Here is an 18,819-nt window from a genome sequence, read left to right as displayed (position 1 = left end):
TGTAGAAATGACTTTTTATTTTGTGAAGAACACTTGAAAAATAAAGATGAAAGCTTTTCCAGGCTTTGCAATATAACCATCATAAAGTGTGGAATCACAAAGACTCCATTTTAAAAGGTGTTCCCTCTCCCCGCCCCCATTTTTAATAAACTCTCTCATTGTGGAATGACCCACAATAGTTTTAAGAAAAAAAAATATGCACTTTGAGGCAACATTAGAAATAACCCAAGATTGGTTCAGTGCAGGTGCTGCTACATTGACACTTTAACAAAGGCACATACTCAAATCTCCACGTCAGTTCTTGGAATCCGTATTAAAATTTCTCAAAACTTCATGTTTTCAAGAAGAGACTAGAGTTATTAAAGGTAGGTGGGAAGGTTGAGCTCAAGAACAGCTGTCCAGTAAGGAACTGGAGGGATTAAAGGGACAGCAAAGTAAGTGCAATGCAATGGAACAATCTGCAAACACAAACCGTTCTTGCTTACCTTAGTAATCAGTCTGCGGTAACCTCTGTAAACCCTGGCTCGCAAGAACACTTGTTGATATGGAAGAAGGCGATGCAAAATAAGATGGGGAAAGCAGCTGGCTGCCCTCACCTCAGTCACAAAAATCTATGCAGAAAAGTAGGATTTCGAGATAAAGACTACCTACAACCGAAACAGCGGGGAAATTTAAATATCCCCTTCTCAAATGAATCAACCTAAGAAAGCACAGAAGCACCTGCTCACCTTTAAAGATATGCAAAGAAATAAATACTAATCATATGCTTCAAGGTGCTTTTGACTTTTTTTTTTCCTGTTAGCTGAGAGTGTCAGTTTTTGTCTTGGAGCTGTCTGAAATACCAGAATATTGTTTAAAAGGGTAAGCGAGAGATCTTCTCACATTAGCCAAAATTTTAGGAGTCTGTTGTACTGGCATTTTCTACTACAAAATCTACTGCGCATATATAAAACAGGTTAAACATTTATGATATTACCCAAAAGTGACTGTTAGTTTGTCCTCTCATTATGACAGTTTTAGTTAAGGATACTTCACGCTTTGCTCATTTCGGAACAGGTTTCCGGACATTTATGTAGCTCAACAAGGCTCTGCAGTGTGTTTGATACCAGACTTCACTCGATTCGGCAATCCCTCTGCACAGGTTCCCAGCTGCAAAAGGCAAACACATTAGGTGCCACCAGCACGTCACTGCTGCCCAGAAATGCTTGGGTGTTATCTTCCATTTTCATTTTATCATTCAGAATACATGCGAATGAATAAGAGTGCTGAAAATAAATACAAGCCTTTTTTCTTGAGTACAATAAAACCCACTTCAGACCAATCTCTGGGTTGCTCACATCAGCTCTGCCAATTTTTTCCTTCCCTTTTGTTTGTTAATGAAGCTTATGGACAACAAAAAAGCCCTAGAAACTTTACAATATAAAGTTACCGCACTGTTGTTCCGTATCACAAGAAGTCTTCAGGTTTTAGAGCTTGACAAATTCTAAACTTGACATTTTTAGAGCCGACTTAGTACGCTTTATTCAGAGATTTCCACATTTCCTTCTTTCCTGAAATCTGACTTGAGCTACTACAGACTTCGGTTTTTATAGAGACAGAAGCAAATTCCAATATCGCTAGTAACTTCAGTGATCAGAGATGGAAAAAAAATTTCTAAAAAGATATGTTTATGACTGTATTAAAAACCCCAGCAAATTGCGTAGTGATGGTGCAAGATATCAGCATCTGACCAACACCAAAAAAAAAAAAGCATTTAGGGTGATTACAAAACAGTCCCCAAAACATTATACAATATATTAATCCATTTTCTCATGGATAAAGTGCATTTACCTAGCCTGAGAGTAAGTACCACATTGATAAAGGGATGCTAAAGCACTTCCCCAAGAGAGATTAGAAGAAAATCAGAGTTATCCTGAATCCTGTATCCAGTTTGTCTCAGTGATTCTTGAAGACACTTTGTGGCAGACCCTCTTGCTGGTCCAGTTGAGGTACTCCATTCCAACTGAGTCCATGGCTAGTATGGTCTGGTCAGCAAATCATCTCCTGGTGCTATCTGAAAACTCCCACATTGATAGAAAGAGCCACTTCTGGTTTACGGTGCTTAATCAGCTTCTCATCAGAGAAAACATGGTCCTGTAAGCGTTCGGCTTGACGACTATTAAAAAAAAAAAATTAAGGTGTCTAATATTAGTGTTGAGCCTTAGCACCAACAGCAGCACGAGCCTGGACTGGAACCCGATTTCCACATAGTTGTAAGAGTGCCGTTGCAAGCTCACACTTACAACCTGTGCAGGGCCAGCGCAGCAAAGGGGTTCATTTTTCAACTCCAGAGGCCATGACAAATTCTGCAGTGTGTTGCAAGAGGAAAAAATAAAGCTCGGTGTAGGAACGTGGCACTTAAAGCCAGAAATTTGAATTACCCGAGCGCTTCCTTCAGGACTACTGGAGTTGTGTGCTCTGACAGCACCCAGCTAGCACTGTCCCCAAAAAACTATCCAGGTGTCAAGCTAGTCTGAAAAGCAGCAAAGAACAGTTTGCATATTTCTAAAGAAAAATAAATGTAAATACTCAATACCTTTTCTTTTTTTCTAATGCAAGCTGCCTTTGTTTCTCTTTTCCAACATCATCTCTCACTGTGCTGAAGTCCTTAGTGTCATCAAGGAGAAGATTCTGTTGTGAAAAAGGATTGAGTATATTAACTTGTAATTTTCATCTCCCAAAACTATGTCCCACATTACTCAGTTCACACAATTAACTTTCAGTGCGTTTCCTTAAACTAGTTTTATAGCAACTAACTTCAAGTTAACTAGGTGGCAAAGATTCAAAAAGGCAGAAAAAATATTTAGACTCCTCTCTAGTTTTCGCATTGAACAGTAAATTTGCATCATTCAGAGATTTCTCTCCATAGCCTAATGTATCAGGATAGGTCATCAGCCTTTTTGCATACTGTTTTAAACCCCAGGAAGTATGTTCTTTCAGAGTCTCCTACATAAGCCTTATTGCTAATTCAGAGCTCAATATGCTCCTCTGTAACTCTTATTTAAATAATGAAACAGATCTGTAATAACTCTTTGGACAATGTAATGGTTTAAATTTACAACATGGTTTTTAAAGGGCACTGTTCTTGGATTTTACTCAGAGTTGGGAGAAAAAAAAAAGTCAATAAAGTGAGGGCAAGAAAAAAAGATCCAGTTTCTTCTGGATAGCGTTCGAATGTAGAACAGAAAGTGACTGCTTGCACTGGCTGAGAGCAGCCCAAGAGCCTCTGAAGTATTGCCCTCTAGTGCCAGTACCGAGATATAAGGGGAAAAGCATGAAAGTTCCATCGGGTTGATAAGGAAAACCCACCAGTAGCAACAAATTTCCTACCCACACAATGTACTGTCCAGATTCACATACCAGTACTTTCATAGAGATGTAGCAGGATGCAGGAAAAGCAGAAAGAAATTCAGATACTGCAAAGCATGCAGTGGATGAATCTAATCTTTGTGCAACGATTAAAACCAAGTTAATTTACCTTCACCCCAATGATATCTCCATCTTTCAGGTGATAAGGCGCCAACTGTAAACTCTCCTGCTTTTTCTTCCGTTTCCTCTTTGAAATTTGCTGTGTCTGAATAAAATCAAAACAGGAGATTTTACATGGCACATTTCAGAAATCTGCTTAAATATGTTTGCTCAAGAACTGCAGCACAAACCAACACATACGTCTCTCGAAATAAGGGTTGGATTCCATCATACCAGAGCTTACCCAGCTAGATATTGGCAGCCACTCAAATTTTTCAGGGAAGTATTTGGCTATTTCAATTTTATCTACAGGCAGACAATAGTGAGAAGCCACTCGTTGCCTCAGCGCCCAGGTCGTGCACTCTTTGGAGACATCCCACACCAGATCTGTGGAGTCATAGTAGTCCCTCTCCCCTGGTATGCCCATCTGGACTCGAAGTAGCAGTTCATGGGGGCTGTCATCAGGAAGAGAAAACAGACCGTTCTTGTGAGTCATGCTTCCAGAATTCCCAGTTTTCACTCCCTCCTGCACTCCCTTATTTTTGTTTGTGGAAAAAAAAAACAACCCCTAAAGTCTTCTCACATACCGCTACCTGAAGTCCTGACAGAAAGCATTTCAGTTTAAAGCTGCTCAATTAAGTCTCATCTCAAAGGCACCGCTGTAAGAAATAAGTATCTTGAGATCTTACCCCAAATTTTCTTCTTTTTGCAAAGCTTCTATGCAGATTTCCACTCGGGAGCCCAGCTTATAGTCACTGAAAATAAAACAAAGATTATACACATTTCCAGTCACACATTCTAAATTCCCGAGAAGAAAAACTATTTTAGTCAAGTAGACCTGTAAGCGCATCTTACATCTGGAAAGCCAAAGCAAGAAGTTATTGGAACAAAAATGAAAAACTCAGAGAAGTACAAAAATGGCATTTAAGAATGTCTAAAATGAAGCTTAGCATAACAAGTACGGTATGATCAACTTATGCTCACACCTCTCCCTTCCACAGCTCTCAAGTCAAAAAAGATGCTTGGTAAAAAATTGAAGTAATCAGAAATGAGCTTTACGTTGACATTTGACTGTTTCTCCACCAGTCCACCCCACAATCCAATGCAATGCTACTTGAGCAGTCAGTAAGAAACCTACTTGAGTTGTTGCTTGTTGTTTCGTAAAAGCTTGCCCAGGTGCTTATTTTCCAGCGTCCATGCTCTGAGAAATGAGGGCAGTGGGACAATCTGCTCCTGGCAGTACGGTAGGGTCATAGCCTGAAAAAAGAAACATCTCTTCAATAATTTTAGCAGCCAGTCTTCTTGGGGGAGGGGGGGGTGGGGGGGTGGGGAACACAACAAAACAAACCTCTTAATTCTCAATGCAATACTGAAGCAATCAGAAATAGGGCAAGGTATTTGGATTTATTCCACACCAGCTATTGCTTGTGACTTACAGGTAACGGCTATGATCGACATAGTTGCTTTTCAATCTCAAAGCAACTTGGACTCGACTCCCTCCCAACATTTCTTAACTTAACTTACGTTTCAAAAGTACTGAGTTTCTTTTTTTAACCAAAATTTGTATAACTGAGAGGGAATGAGGCTGACAGAATCATGACCCCAATCTCTAGCCAACTGCTGAGCAAGCTCCTTTAAGCCCTTATCAAGGATACAATACTCTTTCCATGCTAAGACAACTCTCCTTGTTCACAAGATGCAAACGGTCAGTTTTTCATAGCATTAGTTTGTCAGAGACTTAAACTGAAGTCGTACCCAAAATAGTAAGTGTTGGTATGGATCAGAATCAGGTGAGACATCCTACCCCATGCGCTTTAAGTAGAACAGCCAACCAGCTAAACAATAAAGAGCCTTATGATAGGACTGTTTTATGTCTTTTTTTGTGAGTTTGGGGTGGGCTTTTTGGTTGTTTTTTGATTTTTTTTTTTTTTTGCTTTTGCAGGTTTTTTTTTTTTCCATTTTGGTTTGAGTTTTAGTGTATTAAAATCATACTTTTATGGTTAAATAAAAGCATATAAAGGCACCTTAGTTTCTGGCCAAAGAAACTAAGCTACACCTTCCTCAATGACAAACATGACCTTCTGTGCATCAAATGCAATTCTTTATTCATTAGATTCAACATACAAAAAAAAAAAGAAGCCGACGCAGAAAACTAATACAGGAACAATGTGGAAATGGAAAGTGGCTTTTTAGGAAGTGCTTGTATGTGTGTGCTTCTCATGAATAATTTTTACGCTGTGAAATAAAGATAGGGCTGCAAGCCAAAGTTCCAGATGAAGTGCAACAAGGCTTTTGCAGGTCAGGACACATGACAGGTAGAATGGCAACTGCAGGAGACATACTAAGGAAGTCTCTGAGCTACATGCTCCAACTGCCTCTTGGTACTTACCACTGAACATGGCATATAAGCAAATGCCATATCAGAACATACTGGAGACAAGGGAAAAGGAAATAAAAAATAGGTATTAATAGAGCTCAATTAATCACAGCATTGCTGTACATTTCCAATACAGGAGAACATCTAACCTGCATCTTCAGATCTTCCAAAGAAGCTTCTCCCGCTATTTCTATGCTGCCAGCGTAACAAAGATCCATGTCTGTGTGGATATATTCTGGTGAATCTTTAGATGGGGGAAGAGATGAGAGGAAGAAAGAAACAGCAGAAGACTCAACATAACTTTGTTTATCATCCTAAGAGATAACAGTCTCTTCAAGGTGAGATTTCACTTACAAGAGGGACCTGACCTCAATTCTTTTTGGAGGACGGTTCAAGAAACATAATATGTAGTTGATAAAATACATTCTGTTAGTTGCCAAATAGGAAGAGTTCCAACCGAACCCATTCTGCAAATTTTAAAACTAATATCAATCATTCACATTTGTAGATAGTATTAAATTATTGGTTAGGACTCTGAAATGTAGAACGTGTTCCAAGGAAAGTTAAATCTGCTCTTACCTATGCTACTGAAATCATAGGGGGAGAAAGTAAAACTCAGAAGACATTTGAGAGAAAAGGAAAAAAATATGAATAAATCTTCTAAAAGGAGAGAGATCCTGCTCTGCAACATGACTCGGTAGCAAAGGAAGAATATTATTCTTCCTGGAGAAAGGAAAAATCAGTTTGTTTCCCATTTTCCAATTTGCAGTTGTTCCCACTTCATTGTCTTTTTCCTTCTTAACCTGCACTTGATTTTCCTACCCTAGCTGTTTTATTTGAACTTTAGAAGAATAAATGCAGGTTAAAATACTGTCTGTAATGTCTTTCATTCTACATAAGATCTACTCATCACTCCTTTTTACAGCTTCTAAAAAAGCAACATAGCCTGAAGTGAATTAAATGGGATATCAGGAGTCTGGCATTTAAAGCCAATCACCTGCACGCTCACTGAGTAGATGCTTTACACTACTGCCACCATGTTCAGGTATAGAGGAGCCATTTTATTTACTGACAAATAAATTGCCCTGCTTCAGAATTTAGCGGAGGTCTTACCCTTGAACAAATATCGGTAAGAAACATCAGAACAGTACCACCCAGCATTCGTGGCCTTGTAAAAAATTGCATCTGTTTCTTAAGTGGCTCCTTTCAGCATAAACTTGCTGAAACTTATACAGTGACTCAGAGGCTTCAGAAGGATTTTACTACTTTAGACTAGATTTTGACTCAAAGCCCTCAGTGTAATCACGGACAATCAGGCCACACTTTCAAAAACCGGTTCCTTTCAAAAAACTGACCAAGCTTACCTCCTGCAGGAGACACCTGCAAAGCATCCATCTTGCAGGTCATCCCATTGACTTGGTCTTGTGCATTCTCTCCACGTTTCATATGACTCGAAGACTTGAGCCACCAGATAGGTATTTTTAGGAAACCCTGAAAAGTGAATGGAAAATACTGGCTAGCTCACGTGTTTCAACACAGACAATGAAAAAGTCAACCTTCATCTCAGGAAGAAGGAAGAGATTTGTTCAAATCTGAACTTTCATAAAGGCATTAACATTCATCTAAGATCACACATCATCAACTCTCACTTCCTACTTTTTCAGGGACTAAAGTGAAAAAAAAAATCCAGCCTCATGTAGCCTAACATTGCCATCCTGGCTCTATCAGATGTCCTGGCATCCAACATTAGCAATGCAACTTGGTGGCTCTGTTGTCTGAAGATCTGGACACAGATATGGCCTAGCCAGAGGAAGCCGTATTTGTCTAAGCTCACCAACTGCAATGCTGCTCTGCCGCTTCAGAAACTCCCGATTTTCTTACCTGCTCTACATGGCCAGGAAAGGACACTAAGTTGGTACCCCTCCCCTTTCCCAAGCAGGAGAGGCTTGCTTTCTTTCAGATGCAGTTCTGAACTGGGCTGTTAACACCCCCTGCACTGCTGCTGTAAGCTCTTATCCTACTTCTCTTTTTTCCTGAGAACAGATGTATTAAAAATACCTGGGTTTACTTTATGAAGCTTTATTCACCATGGATTTGCTAAGATCCACATTGTCTGCCCACTGGATCTTGGAAACTCCTATAGCTTTCTGTTTCAACTTCCATTGCCCTATATACCCCCTCCCACTCCCCATAACCAGCAGTGTGAGTTATGATGGCTGCACCGGGACTTTGGGGGATGGATGGCAACATGGTAGCCAAATGCTGTCTGGAACAGGGACCCAGATGTCTGGCTGGTATGCAAATATTACTACAAATCAATCATCCTTACTCTATAAATAGTGGCCAGCCCAAGGCCCCTTGAGTTTTCCTGCGCAGAGGAAGGCTTTGTGATCTCACCTTGATCTGCTCTTGAGGATCTGCTCCTTGAGGAAGGACACCAAGGGATGGAGTGGGGACTTCTTGCACCAACAGAGCCTCGGTAAGTGCCTAACAGCATGCTAAACTTTGAAATCTTAGCTGATATAAAAGGATAGATTGTGGATATATGATCTTTAAGACGTAAACCACTGACCAAGTCTGGGACTAGGACTAGGTCCAGCCACTCCTAGATGCTGAAAAGGAGTTTACAAAACAAGGGAGTCCTTTATGAACCTTATGATTCAACGGGAGGGTCTCCCTGGCAGTTTTGTTTCTCCTGCTATTCTACACAGTAAATAACTGAGTCTCTCTTGCTATTGAATTTTGTTAAATCAGTGTCACATTTACTGTAGCACATTGTGAAATCGATTTTTTGTACCAATAAATATATTTCTGCTTTTGACTTCAAACTGAAGTGGATCAGTTAATCCACGATAAGGGTACAGAGCCATGTTTTTCCATGCTGGTTATATCTGCTCATTAAGGCAGTAAGTGTGGTTAGTTGTCTTCTTCCCCTCCACAGCCATAGCTGGGTCACAGCCTGAGGAAAATATGCCAGGGTGTGAAGGCAGTCACTTATATGAGATTTTGTCTATGCAGGGCAAAAATTGAGCTTTAAGTAATTCCTACAGGGCGTAAAGATCAGAGGCTTTGTGACAGTATCAGTGAAGAACTCTAAAATTTGTTGGATGAGTGGTAAATTTTGTAATACCGCTACGGGTCTGCAGAAAAAGCTTTGGTATGAGTCACAAAACCACAACCTATATGAAAACACAAGTTTAGAGGGAGGGGATTGATGTAAATGGAGATGGGTATACCACAGCTGTCAAACTAAATTAGGGCTGTAACTAGTCCTATAACATGCCAACAGGAGTAACCCACATTGGTGGCCTCCTGTAACTCCCCCTGGAGCCATCCCTTAGAAGATAATATTTTGGCAATGTTTAATAGTTCAAATTTGCTTTAAGACTTGACTGATATTATTTTCAAAGATAGTCACTTGCAAAAAATTTCTCCCAACAGGTTCCTCCTATCACACCGCAGCATAGCCCCAAGGATGCGAGGTCCTCTGCTCCTCGCCCCCTCACAGCTCAGTGCAGAAGAGATGGTACTTCGCCACACTCCAGGGACCGGGCCAGGGGACGGAGAAGAACAGCTCATGCACCACTTGGCAATTGGCAATTCTTTTAGGGAGCGCTGGGCGATCTTAAACAGGGTGGTTGTGCCTGCCTGTGCAATGTCTGCTTTGCTGCCTCTTAGCCGCTGTTGGACATGGGGGTGGGCTGCACCACTTGTAGGGAACCAGGTGGGTGGGGGGGTCACTGAAGATCTCCAACTCTCCTGGAACACTCTTGCCACCATCTTGTCAAGGGCACCCAAGGCATGGGATGAGGAGGGGGCTGGAGCCTGGACCACACAAGGGGAGGTGGTGGGCAGTCCCTGTGGCCAAGGGGCAGCAGAATGGCAGAGGGGAGCAATCCCCAGCAAAGGTGCCCTTAGCCCCCCCTCTTTTTCCTCGCACATTAGGGTATCTTTTAGGTCACCGCTCCCAAAACAGCCATGTTTGGCAACATGTAATCATCACAGTGGCCTCCTGATGTTAAAAGCCACCTGACTGCCTTCTGTTCTGGGCCTTATAAGGACCCCAGTAACTAGCTGGCAATTGAGCTTCAAGGCCTATTAATGCCGATCAGGCAGCTGATGGAGGTAGATCCACCCGAAGACAGAGAAGAGCCAGTGGCAGAGAAGAGCCAGTGGCAGAGAAGAGCCAGTGGCAGAGAAGAGCCAGTGGCAGAGAAGAGCCAGTGGCAGAGAAGAGCCAGTGGCAGAGAAGAGCCAATGGAAGTGGATCCATCTCCAGCATGGCTCTCCTGGTATCTCTTCACTATACCAGGGCTCAACTCCATGATACCACACCAACACCAGCGCAGCAGCACCTGACCAGTGCCTGGCATTAGCTGGGAGGCCCGGCGTCTGTGCCCAGCCATCCTGTGGGATCACCCATTCCACCTCCTGGCAATCAGCAGTTACTTTGTTGGCTTTCTCACCCATTCCCCTACTCCCCAGCTTCTCCTGAAGGGGTGCAGTCTTTTCAGCTTTGAGCCCTAAGAAAAGGGACCAGACAACACGGCTTCTGCAGCCAAGGTGGCAGAAGTCATCCCTCAGAGGACCACTGACGTCCCTGGGGCCTGGAGGTTGGGTCCCTTCACTCTGAGGATGGTTGAAGATGCAGCTGGACCCTTTGTGGTGGTGCACGAAGAGCAACAGATCAAGCAAAGAAGTTAGAGACAGCTGTTCCTCTGAAGAGGCAGAAGACCACAGGTCTGCCAGGAAGAAGTGCTTGCCTTCGGCATTAAGGTGCCTTCTAGCTGCTTCATTAGAGTTCTTTCCAAGATTGGGCATTGCTTTATTTAAAAAATAAACAACAAAAAAGAACGGTAAAGATGCTTTCTTCATCTCTTATTTGGAACTTTGCATTTGGACTCCTCTGTCTCCTCCTGGTCTCCCCAGTACAGGTTGGGGTGTGGGTCCAGCCCACAGCCTTTGAGATGGTGCGGGGCTGGGGCACACTGCACGAGGGCAGGCTGAGGGATCTGCCTCTGGTCACGTGGGTGGTGAGACACACTGGAGCATGTTGCCCAGAGAAGCTGTGGATGCCTCATCCCTGAAGGTGTTCAGGGTGAGGTTGGATGTGGCTTTGCGCAGCCTGGTCTAGTAAAAGATAAAAACTAGGTGATCTTTAAAGGTCCCTTCCAACCCAAACCATCCTATGATACTGCTTGAGGTTTGTTAGCAAAGCATCCTATTTGTACAATCATCCCTGACAAGAAGGTCTCTCAGCAGGGCCCTCCATTTTCAAATGCCATCCTCAGTACAAATCTGAACTGAAGGCAAACACTTAAGTTCCTTTGTTTTTATGATTTCCTAAGTATAGCAGTTGTGCCTTCACAAGAACCTTGTGTGCCAGAAACACTGATTTCCTCCAGATCTGTCAACCTTAACATACTTCTAGGAAAGAAGCTGCAGTAGACAAGCCTTTTACTACAGAAGGTGAAAAAAGAATAAATACAGACAAAGAACATTATAAATGTTGACTGAAATCAAGAAAAGCTGTAAAACTACAAAAAGCTTTATTCGTTAACTGCTGGCCAGAATTTTTCAACTGAAATTTTTCTAAAATAAGCGTAATAAAAGAAACTATTGGCATATTCAAGTTTCCAGACACTGAGAACTGGCTAAAGAACACAAACTCGTTTTACCTTTGGTGGAAGCTTTCCTTCTGTTATAACCAAAGTATCTCCTCTGCAGACATTAAGTTCCTTCAAAGTGGCGTTCTGTAGGAAGAGAAAGCACAGCATACTTGTAAGTCTACATGTTCTTGTGCTTTGTTTCCTAAAGTATACATTGGTGGGTTTTTAAGCCAAGCATGCCAAAGGTCCAAGGTGTTTTGCTTTGCCAAAGAGCACAGAAATATCCATTTAACATCCCTTGCTTGGAGACCGTTTTGCAGCAGCACACAAGTATTACACCTACAGGAGTCTGCTCTGCAGGGAGTCCTTCCAGAGCATCCTTTGCACTTCCACATCTCACCAACTGAACTCCCCGTACATCTTTGTAGATGTATCTTTAAAGTATTATGAGCCTAGACTTCAGAAAAAACTACATAGATACGGCTTAATCCTAGTCCCTGAAATTAAAAGGCAGGTGCACAAGATTTACATTTTAACCACAGGTATCCCCACACTTGTTTTCCTAAGGCCCTGTGAAAGTAAAACAGGGTGGATAGTAACGTAGCACACACAAAACCATCACGCGTTTGCTTTACTGCAGCTCTTTTCAGGGAAAGTCTCTGCAGAAAAACAGTAAATAAACTACCATATGATTCAAGTCAAAAATAGGATCCTCTTACTTCCTGACTTAACGCTTCTCCTGCTTCATAGCACCAGTCAATCCTTCTCAAATGCCAGTTGTCACCTACCAAAACACAAAAACACACCTCTGGAAAACTAATTAGCTAACAACACTGTTTAAAAAAAAAAACAACACACCAAAAACACCACAAAAAAAATTGCAAAACTTTTAGTAAGTGTTAAGGAGTTCTTTTGCTTAGTTTTTGTTTGTTTTTTTTAAACACATATCTGACAACATGAATGAAATACCACCTTCATGTCCTTCCCCAGACCCTAGAAACACTTTGCTGTTTGCCAATGGTCTTCTTTTACGTGTACAAATGTCTCTTCCTCACCTTCCCTAGTTTAAGAGGAAAGCGAAGGAGTTGGGTTGACAACACTTGGCCAAAAAGAAAAAAAAAAGGGGGGGGGAGGAGAAAATTAAAATATTCAGAATGGAAAAAAAGTCTGGAAACATTGAGTGTGAATTGATGATGAAATTTCTGTGTCAATATAACATTTGAATCAATGACAGGCTCCTTAAAATAAAAACTATCTGGAAAAATCCAACTTCCCCTCTCCAAGTGTCTACCTACTTGAAAAAAAAGGAAAAAAAAAAGGATGGTGTAGTCCAGAAACTACAATACTTTAGATTTAGCACCTACACAGAAAGTGCACCAGGTACAGAAGGAACAAATACAATTGAACTTTTTAATTTGACCAAAATAACCGATGAAAATGCACTTTATTCTTTGCATGGTACAAAATTTTACTTTCATAACTAATAAAACCCAAGCCCAGAAGGCATCTCATCAATAAATTCTGTGGGGGAAAAAAAAAAAAAAAATCCCTTGAAGTCTTTTTAAACAACAAAACCATCAAAATCCACTGAAGTCTGACACTTCTTTGAATGAGAGGAGTCAGATCACAAATTGTTATGCAAGGCCAAATTCAATTTTTTCAAAGTAGTAATATAAAACAAAGCAATAAAGATAGAACCATTGTTCTGTCTGTGAATTTTGCCCTATTTTGATTACGTAGAAAGCTTGAAACTTATTTTCAAGAGCAACTGCACAGCCAGCTTTCAAAAGGGCAAGACTCCAAGTTTATAATTCTTTCCTCTCCTCGCATTACAATGACATAGATCACTGTAACAAACTTAAGGACTTGTAAGTTTTAGCGTTGCAAGAGCCATCTTAGAAATCTGGAAATTCCTTTAAAAGAAAAAAAATAACAATATAATACAACTAACCTGACAATCCAGATTTTTCCAGCATTAAATTTAGACACTGAAAAAAAGAAACATACGGTGAGACTTGTCTCAGTGCATAGGCTGGGAAATAAAGTTTTCTGCAAATCTATAAGAGAATTTTCTAACATAAGAACTGAGTGACTGACTCCTAGTCAATTCCTAAAAACAATATAACTATATAAACATTGGGAGTTTGAGCTATATTTTAAACCCTTCAAGTATAAGATTGTTTTCAGGCAAGAAATTTACAACGTCAGGTGAGTCAGCTTTTATGCTGTTGAAAAAAAATAAATCTATACTGTCAGTTTGTTGCTTTACTTGAACAAATTCTGTCCCAGTGTTTGAAAACGCACCTTTTGAAAAAAATGCACATTTGAAAAATCAAACATACAAACTCAACGCTTTCCAGGCACTACTCATAGATGTTGGCACTCTGTGCCAGAAGTCTGGACTGGGAGTACCAAGAACTGCTTCCTTCGCTCTCTGCACAGTTCTTCCCTCACTCCTCTCACTCCGATTCTGTGCATTCGGAGTTTGATGAACTACAACAGAACTGCGCCAGGCTCTGCCACGACTGAGTATCACGCTGAGGACTGCTAAAAAAGGAGAGGCTAGCCAGGCACGAAGCGGTCGGGCCGTGTTCATCCTTGGCAAAAAATCAAGGATGTCTCTTTACTACTTGGTGAAAGATCAAGGCATTTGCCCACTGGCCTTTTGGACTTGAAACACTTCCTTTGCCTCTGTGTCACTTGGTGGCCTGAAGTGACACAGGGGTATAAGGCAAAGCTCTTCAGAAGCAGCTAGACTTACCTCTTTGACAGAGGCAGTCTCTTCCACAATGATCTCCATCTCAGGGCTTGTGTTTTGGTCACTCCCAACAATAAAATATAAGAAGAGCTAAAAAAGCAAATATAAGCCATCAGAATACATATTTAAGTATGGAAATACTGTGAAATAACAGCTCCTAATGCACACATACACCAGTACAACAAGCCTGTATCAGTCAAACAGCACTGAAACTCCTATGGGCTAAAGCAAACAATTCAAGCAGGACAAAGAAGCACATGGAATTGAGTTATGGCCATCAGTAGAGCTTTATTAACCAGCTGTACATCTACTTTCCTGCTGCAAATGAGAGATAAAACCTGCTAGAACTCTGATCTTTAGAAACATACATCTTTTTTTCTTGACTATTTGAAACTTGCAGATATCAAGAGCAAGATCTCCCTTTTCTTACATTATGCTCTTTACAAGAGCCTACACACATCAGAGCACAGAATTTGGACAACAACAAACAGACGAATGATAAATAATTTACCATTAGTCAAATGAGCTATATTAACTGGTCATGTATATGCTCTCGGTCTTCTGCAACTGAGATAAATGGTGTGAGCCTTCATGCTGATACGTATAATTCTCAGTGTTACTGAGCATTTTCTTCCATGCCGTTTGCAACCATTACAAGATAAAAAACTGGGAAATGTAAGCAAAGCATAAAAAGCAGTACAAGACTCTCTTCAGACACAGCACTACTATACCTGAGTGGAAGTTGGAGCTTTCCCATGACACAGCCCTAGCAAGCTTCCCATTTTCAGTTCCGCTTCCTTGACAGTATAATCTTCAGGCACTTCAGAGAGGACAAAAACATAGAGAACATCATAAGCTGACGCTTCCTGAAAACATCCGTTCTATTATGCTGCTCTTTAGAGTAAGATAAAAATGTTTGGTGACATTTAGAGAACTTTTGCTTCCACAGTGTCAACATCAGCTCTGTAAGCCTCCCATGACTAAAGCAAAGCCATATTTGTATGAAGGTTTCTCCCCATCACTTCTGGTATATGGGGTGACAGGAGAATTCAGATTGGAAGGGATCTTTATAGGTTGTCTGGTCCAAACCTCTGCTCAAAGCAGAGCCAGCTCTGAATTCAAATCAGTTCACTCTTAGCTTTTTCCAGTCAAGCTCCGAATACCTCCAGGGATGGATATCCCCTAGTTTCCCAGGGCTCCGCGTCTACTGTTTGACCACTCCCAATGTGAATTCCTTTTCCCCCCCACCACCATACCCAGCTGGAATTTCCCTTGCTGAAACTTGTGTTTGCTGCCTCTAATCCTTTCCACGTGCTCCTCTGAGAAGAATCTGGCTCTGCCTTCTCTACAGATCCACGTTAGGGAGTTACAGATGGCAATTACTCCTCCTCCCTTCAAGCTTCTTCCTCTTCAGGCTGGAAAAACCTAACTTCCCTCTTATCTCATATGTTCCACCTCCCAGACCATCCTGGGTGCTCTCCTCTGGACTGGCTCTAGTTTGTAAGGGCTTATTTCTCATGCTGGGGAGCGCCCAAAATGGACACAACATTCCAGATGTTGTCTGACAAGTGCTGAACGGAGGGGAATTAATCTCTCCTTGGCTTCCTGGCCATGTTTTACTAATGCAATATATTAGCAAAGACACAGAAAATGCTTCCCAGCAAGCACAAAGCTGATCCACTCAGTTTCCCACCACTGCCCCAACAACCACAAAAGCAAAGTTGGGGGTCCTTTTCTGCTGAATGCTGGCCATCAGGAGCACAGCTACATAGTGACAAGTGGCATCACATGCTCATCCAAATAAAAGAGTAGGCTATGGCATGGGCATGTTCCTCCAGTCTTATGGAAGCAGAAATACACATGTGCTTCATAAACTACAGACATAAGCTGCCTTCTCCCAATAAACAGGAACCTAATAGCGCTTCTTCCATAACCGCAGGACTCAAGTTTGCTGCTCAAGTTGTTCTGAAATCCAACCTTGTGCATCAATACTCTAACACCAATACTAACACCATTTTGTCTCAGGAAATATAAGTTAAAAAGACATGGAGCAAAGATTTTGTTTCCTGGAACTTCTAGAAAGTTGCTCTGTAATGTACTAAATATGATTCAAAACAGATTGTGTAGAGACTTTTCAATTTATAAAATGAGAAAAATAAATTTCTGCTAATTCCCACAGTCTTGAAGCACATGGCCACTGGTCAATAAACCACAGCAGGTGAGCTCATCAGTTTTACTCATTAGGAATGCAAGTAATAAAACCCAGCTGAGCACTGAAGTTTAACCTCTAGCTTTGTATTGGTACTGTTAATAAACAGTAAATCTGGAAAAAACCAAGCCACATAACTGCTTCAGTTAAGCCTGGAAATTAGTAGGAGTTGTGTGTGTGTACTTCTCCCAGGAAAGGACAGAGGGAAGCTTAAAGTCTCCCAATAAAACTTCGTACAGAAAGATGATTAAATAAATAAATTTACCTGGAGAAAGAAGTTTCCCATTTCCATTAACAGGTCTAAGACAGCTGTCATTTGCTGTAACAAAAAGGCAGGAAAGAGAGAAATGTATTAAATAATACAAATAAGAAATTTGGCTCAGAATTTTAGACAGATAACATATTTAAGATTAATGACAACAAGAGGTTTATCTTAGAGACCTCCCTCTGGAGGTATTACATCAAAAGTACAATTGGGGAGAGATTCCTAGAGACTTCGTGAACAGTCTTAGTTTTTATCCTTTCAGTAAAAGATTACTTTCTCTTCGAAGCCAGCTGTTCGCCACAATCAGTAAAATGCTATGAAACTACCCAAGTGCTTCAAAAGGTAAAGACACCACAAAAGCTTTAAGGAAAGAAAATTGGAGTTTCTTAAAAAAGAAATAAGGTAATAAAAAGTCTTCTTCAGTTCTTAGTGTAATAGATTATTCCTACTCAAACAGCTTCTGAAAAATAAGAGCTTCATAAAATGTATTTTAATCAAGACTTACACTGATTTCTTTTTTAAGCTAGGAAAAATAATAATTTCATCCAAAATCAGATGAATTTTAAGTCCTTTGCACCCTTTCTTCCTCAAAAAACTCCTAATAGCAACGGATTTGCTGTTTTGAATAGACTGATGCAAAAAGCAGGAAGCCAACTGCTAAATTCTAACATTATCAGTTCTAAACCCAAAGCAACTGAAGACTTACCTAGTTCTTCCTCTAGCTGAAGCTCCCGTATTGCTTTCATTTTGATATCTGACATCACCTAGAAGAAAGCAATATTAGTACCTCTATCTAATACCGAATGCTGGTAACACATCTGCTGTTCAAATGCCAATCCACAAAAGGCAGCCTTCACTAGAAATGCATCATAGTTACATTCTTTTTCCTCTTAGTACTATACATAGCTAAGAAAACATTTCCTTAATATTATTGTACCAATATATAATAAATAAAGGTACTGATATCATAACACATTTGTCGAAATTTTCCTTAAAAAGAGCATTCCAAAGAAAGTAAAGTGGTGTTTAATTTTTGGATCTATCAAAAGACTAATATTTCACAAATAGTAATTTTGTCAGCAAAACTAAGTAGTACTTCATATTTTCTGTGACAAGAAATAATTTAAAAGGCAGAAGAGGTACCAGAGAAGTCCACCCCTTGGGGAAAACCAGTATTTTTTCTACCCTATGTTGAAAGCAAGAAATAATACTTTCCTCCTCTTTTAGCTTTTGTTTACTGACATAGCCTCACCAAACATACATTTACAGGATGGTCCCAAAAGAAAATTGTTTCACACTAAAACACACTAATGTAGACTGCACTAGTTTAAGCTACGAGCGTTACAGTCTTACTACATAGCAAAGTATTCCAGCAACAGTAACTCCAGGTTGCACACTATTTTGATCACAGAAAAACTTCAGCCCTGAGGGCTAAACCCACTCCTCATTAATTGGCCCAAGTGCACTGGGCTTTTCAGGGAAACAGGCCGTGTTATATCAAACTTCTTACTGTTTCAATAGTGGCAGTAATTTTAACGCGTTTCTCTTCATCATCTGTTCTGCAGAAGTTTTTAACTTGGAGCCAGCTGATGTCGTATGTAAAAGCAGTCAAATTGCCACCTGACACATCCACGAAGCTGTAAAAATGAGCAGTGCAAAGGTAACCAAAGACAGGAAAACTACACGTTGTTTGGGCTGGATTGCTAAATACCAAAGCTCTCAAATAAACTGATAATGCCTAGGTCATTAATAGTGATGGCATGTCGCAGAGTAAGAGTCAGAGGCCTCAGGCAGCGTCCAGGCACCTCCAGACTATGTTTTGGTAACTGCCTTTCAATAGGACTTGAGCTCCTGAAGGTACATCAGAGTCTAAGTCACTTTCTGAGGCTGGATTTAAGGCTTCTGGAAAAAAAATATGTAAAAGCGTACCTAGTCATAAGTAAAATTTGAGATTTTCTATGTCTCTCTTCTACCATATATAAACACAGAAACAGTTTTTGGTGAAGAACCCTCACTGCTTGATTTAATCTCAATTTTTCAATACTGCTTCAACTACGAAGTCAGAATTTATGTAACAAGCACATATACACATCT

At 40.7% G+C, this 18,819-nt stretch overlaps 1 protein-coding gene across 9 annotated transcripts in view; it reads right to left on the bottom strand.

Annotated features, from left to right (window-relative positions):
- Positions 1-18,819, bottom strand: part of USP40 (ubiquitin specific peptidase 40) — a 38,481-nt gene continuing 19,662 nt past the window's right edge. For 6 of the 9 annotated variants that reach the window (XM_063341054.1, XM_063341056.1, XM_063341055.1 and 3 more), the window contains 16 exons: positions 18,236-18,362; positions 17,432-17,489; positions 16,726-16,779; positions 14,983-15,071; positions 14,255-14,341; positions 13,445-13,481; positions 12,213-12,301; positions 11,563-11,637; positions 7,249-7,375; positions 6,034-6,128; positions 4,646-4,764; positions 4,197-4,262; positions 3,752-3,962; positions 3,518-3,613; positions 2,576-2,670; positions 1-2,155 (listed from right to left, as the gene is read on the bottom strand). In XM_063341054.1, coding sequence (XP_063197124.1) covers positions 2,050-2,155; positions 2,576-2,670; positions 3,518-3,613; positions 3,752-3,962; positions 4,197-4,262; positions 4,646-4,764; positions 6,034-6,128; positions 7,249-7,375; positions 11,563-11,637; positions 12,213-12,301; positions 13,445-13,481; positions 14,255-14,341; positions 14,983-15,071; positions 16,726-16,779; positions 17,432-17,489; positions 18,236-18,362 — 1,531 coding nt within the window. In that variant the 3' untranslated portion in view covers positions 1-2,049. Of the gene's footprint in view, positions 2,156-2,575; positions 2,671-3,517; positions 3,614-3,751; positions 3,963-4,196; positions 4,263-4,645; positions 4,765-5,896; positions 5,938-6,033; positions 6,129-7,248; positions 7,376-11,562; positions 11,638-12,212; positions 12,302-13,444; positions 13,482-14,254; positions 14,342-14,982; positions 15,072-16,725; positions 16,780-17,431; positions 17,490-18,235; positions 18,363-18,819 lie in introns of those variants that run through there. The other 3 variants (XM_063341058.1, XR_010071942.1, XR_010071943.1) reach the window with 3 other exon arrangements.

Source organism: Chroicocephalus ridibundus, chromosome 7 (genome assembly GCF_963924245.1).
Source record: "Chroicocephalus ridibundus chromosome 7, bChrRid1.1, whole genome shotgun sequence".
NCBI classification, from domain to species: Eukaryota; Metazoa; Chordata; class Aves; order Charadriiformes; family Laridae; genus Chroicocephalus; species Chroicocephalus ridibundus.
The sequence above is the reverse complement of the archived record's forward strand: the minus strand, read 5'-3'. Positions and strand labels throughout refer to the sequence as shown.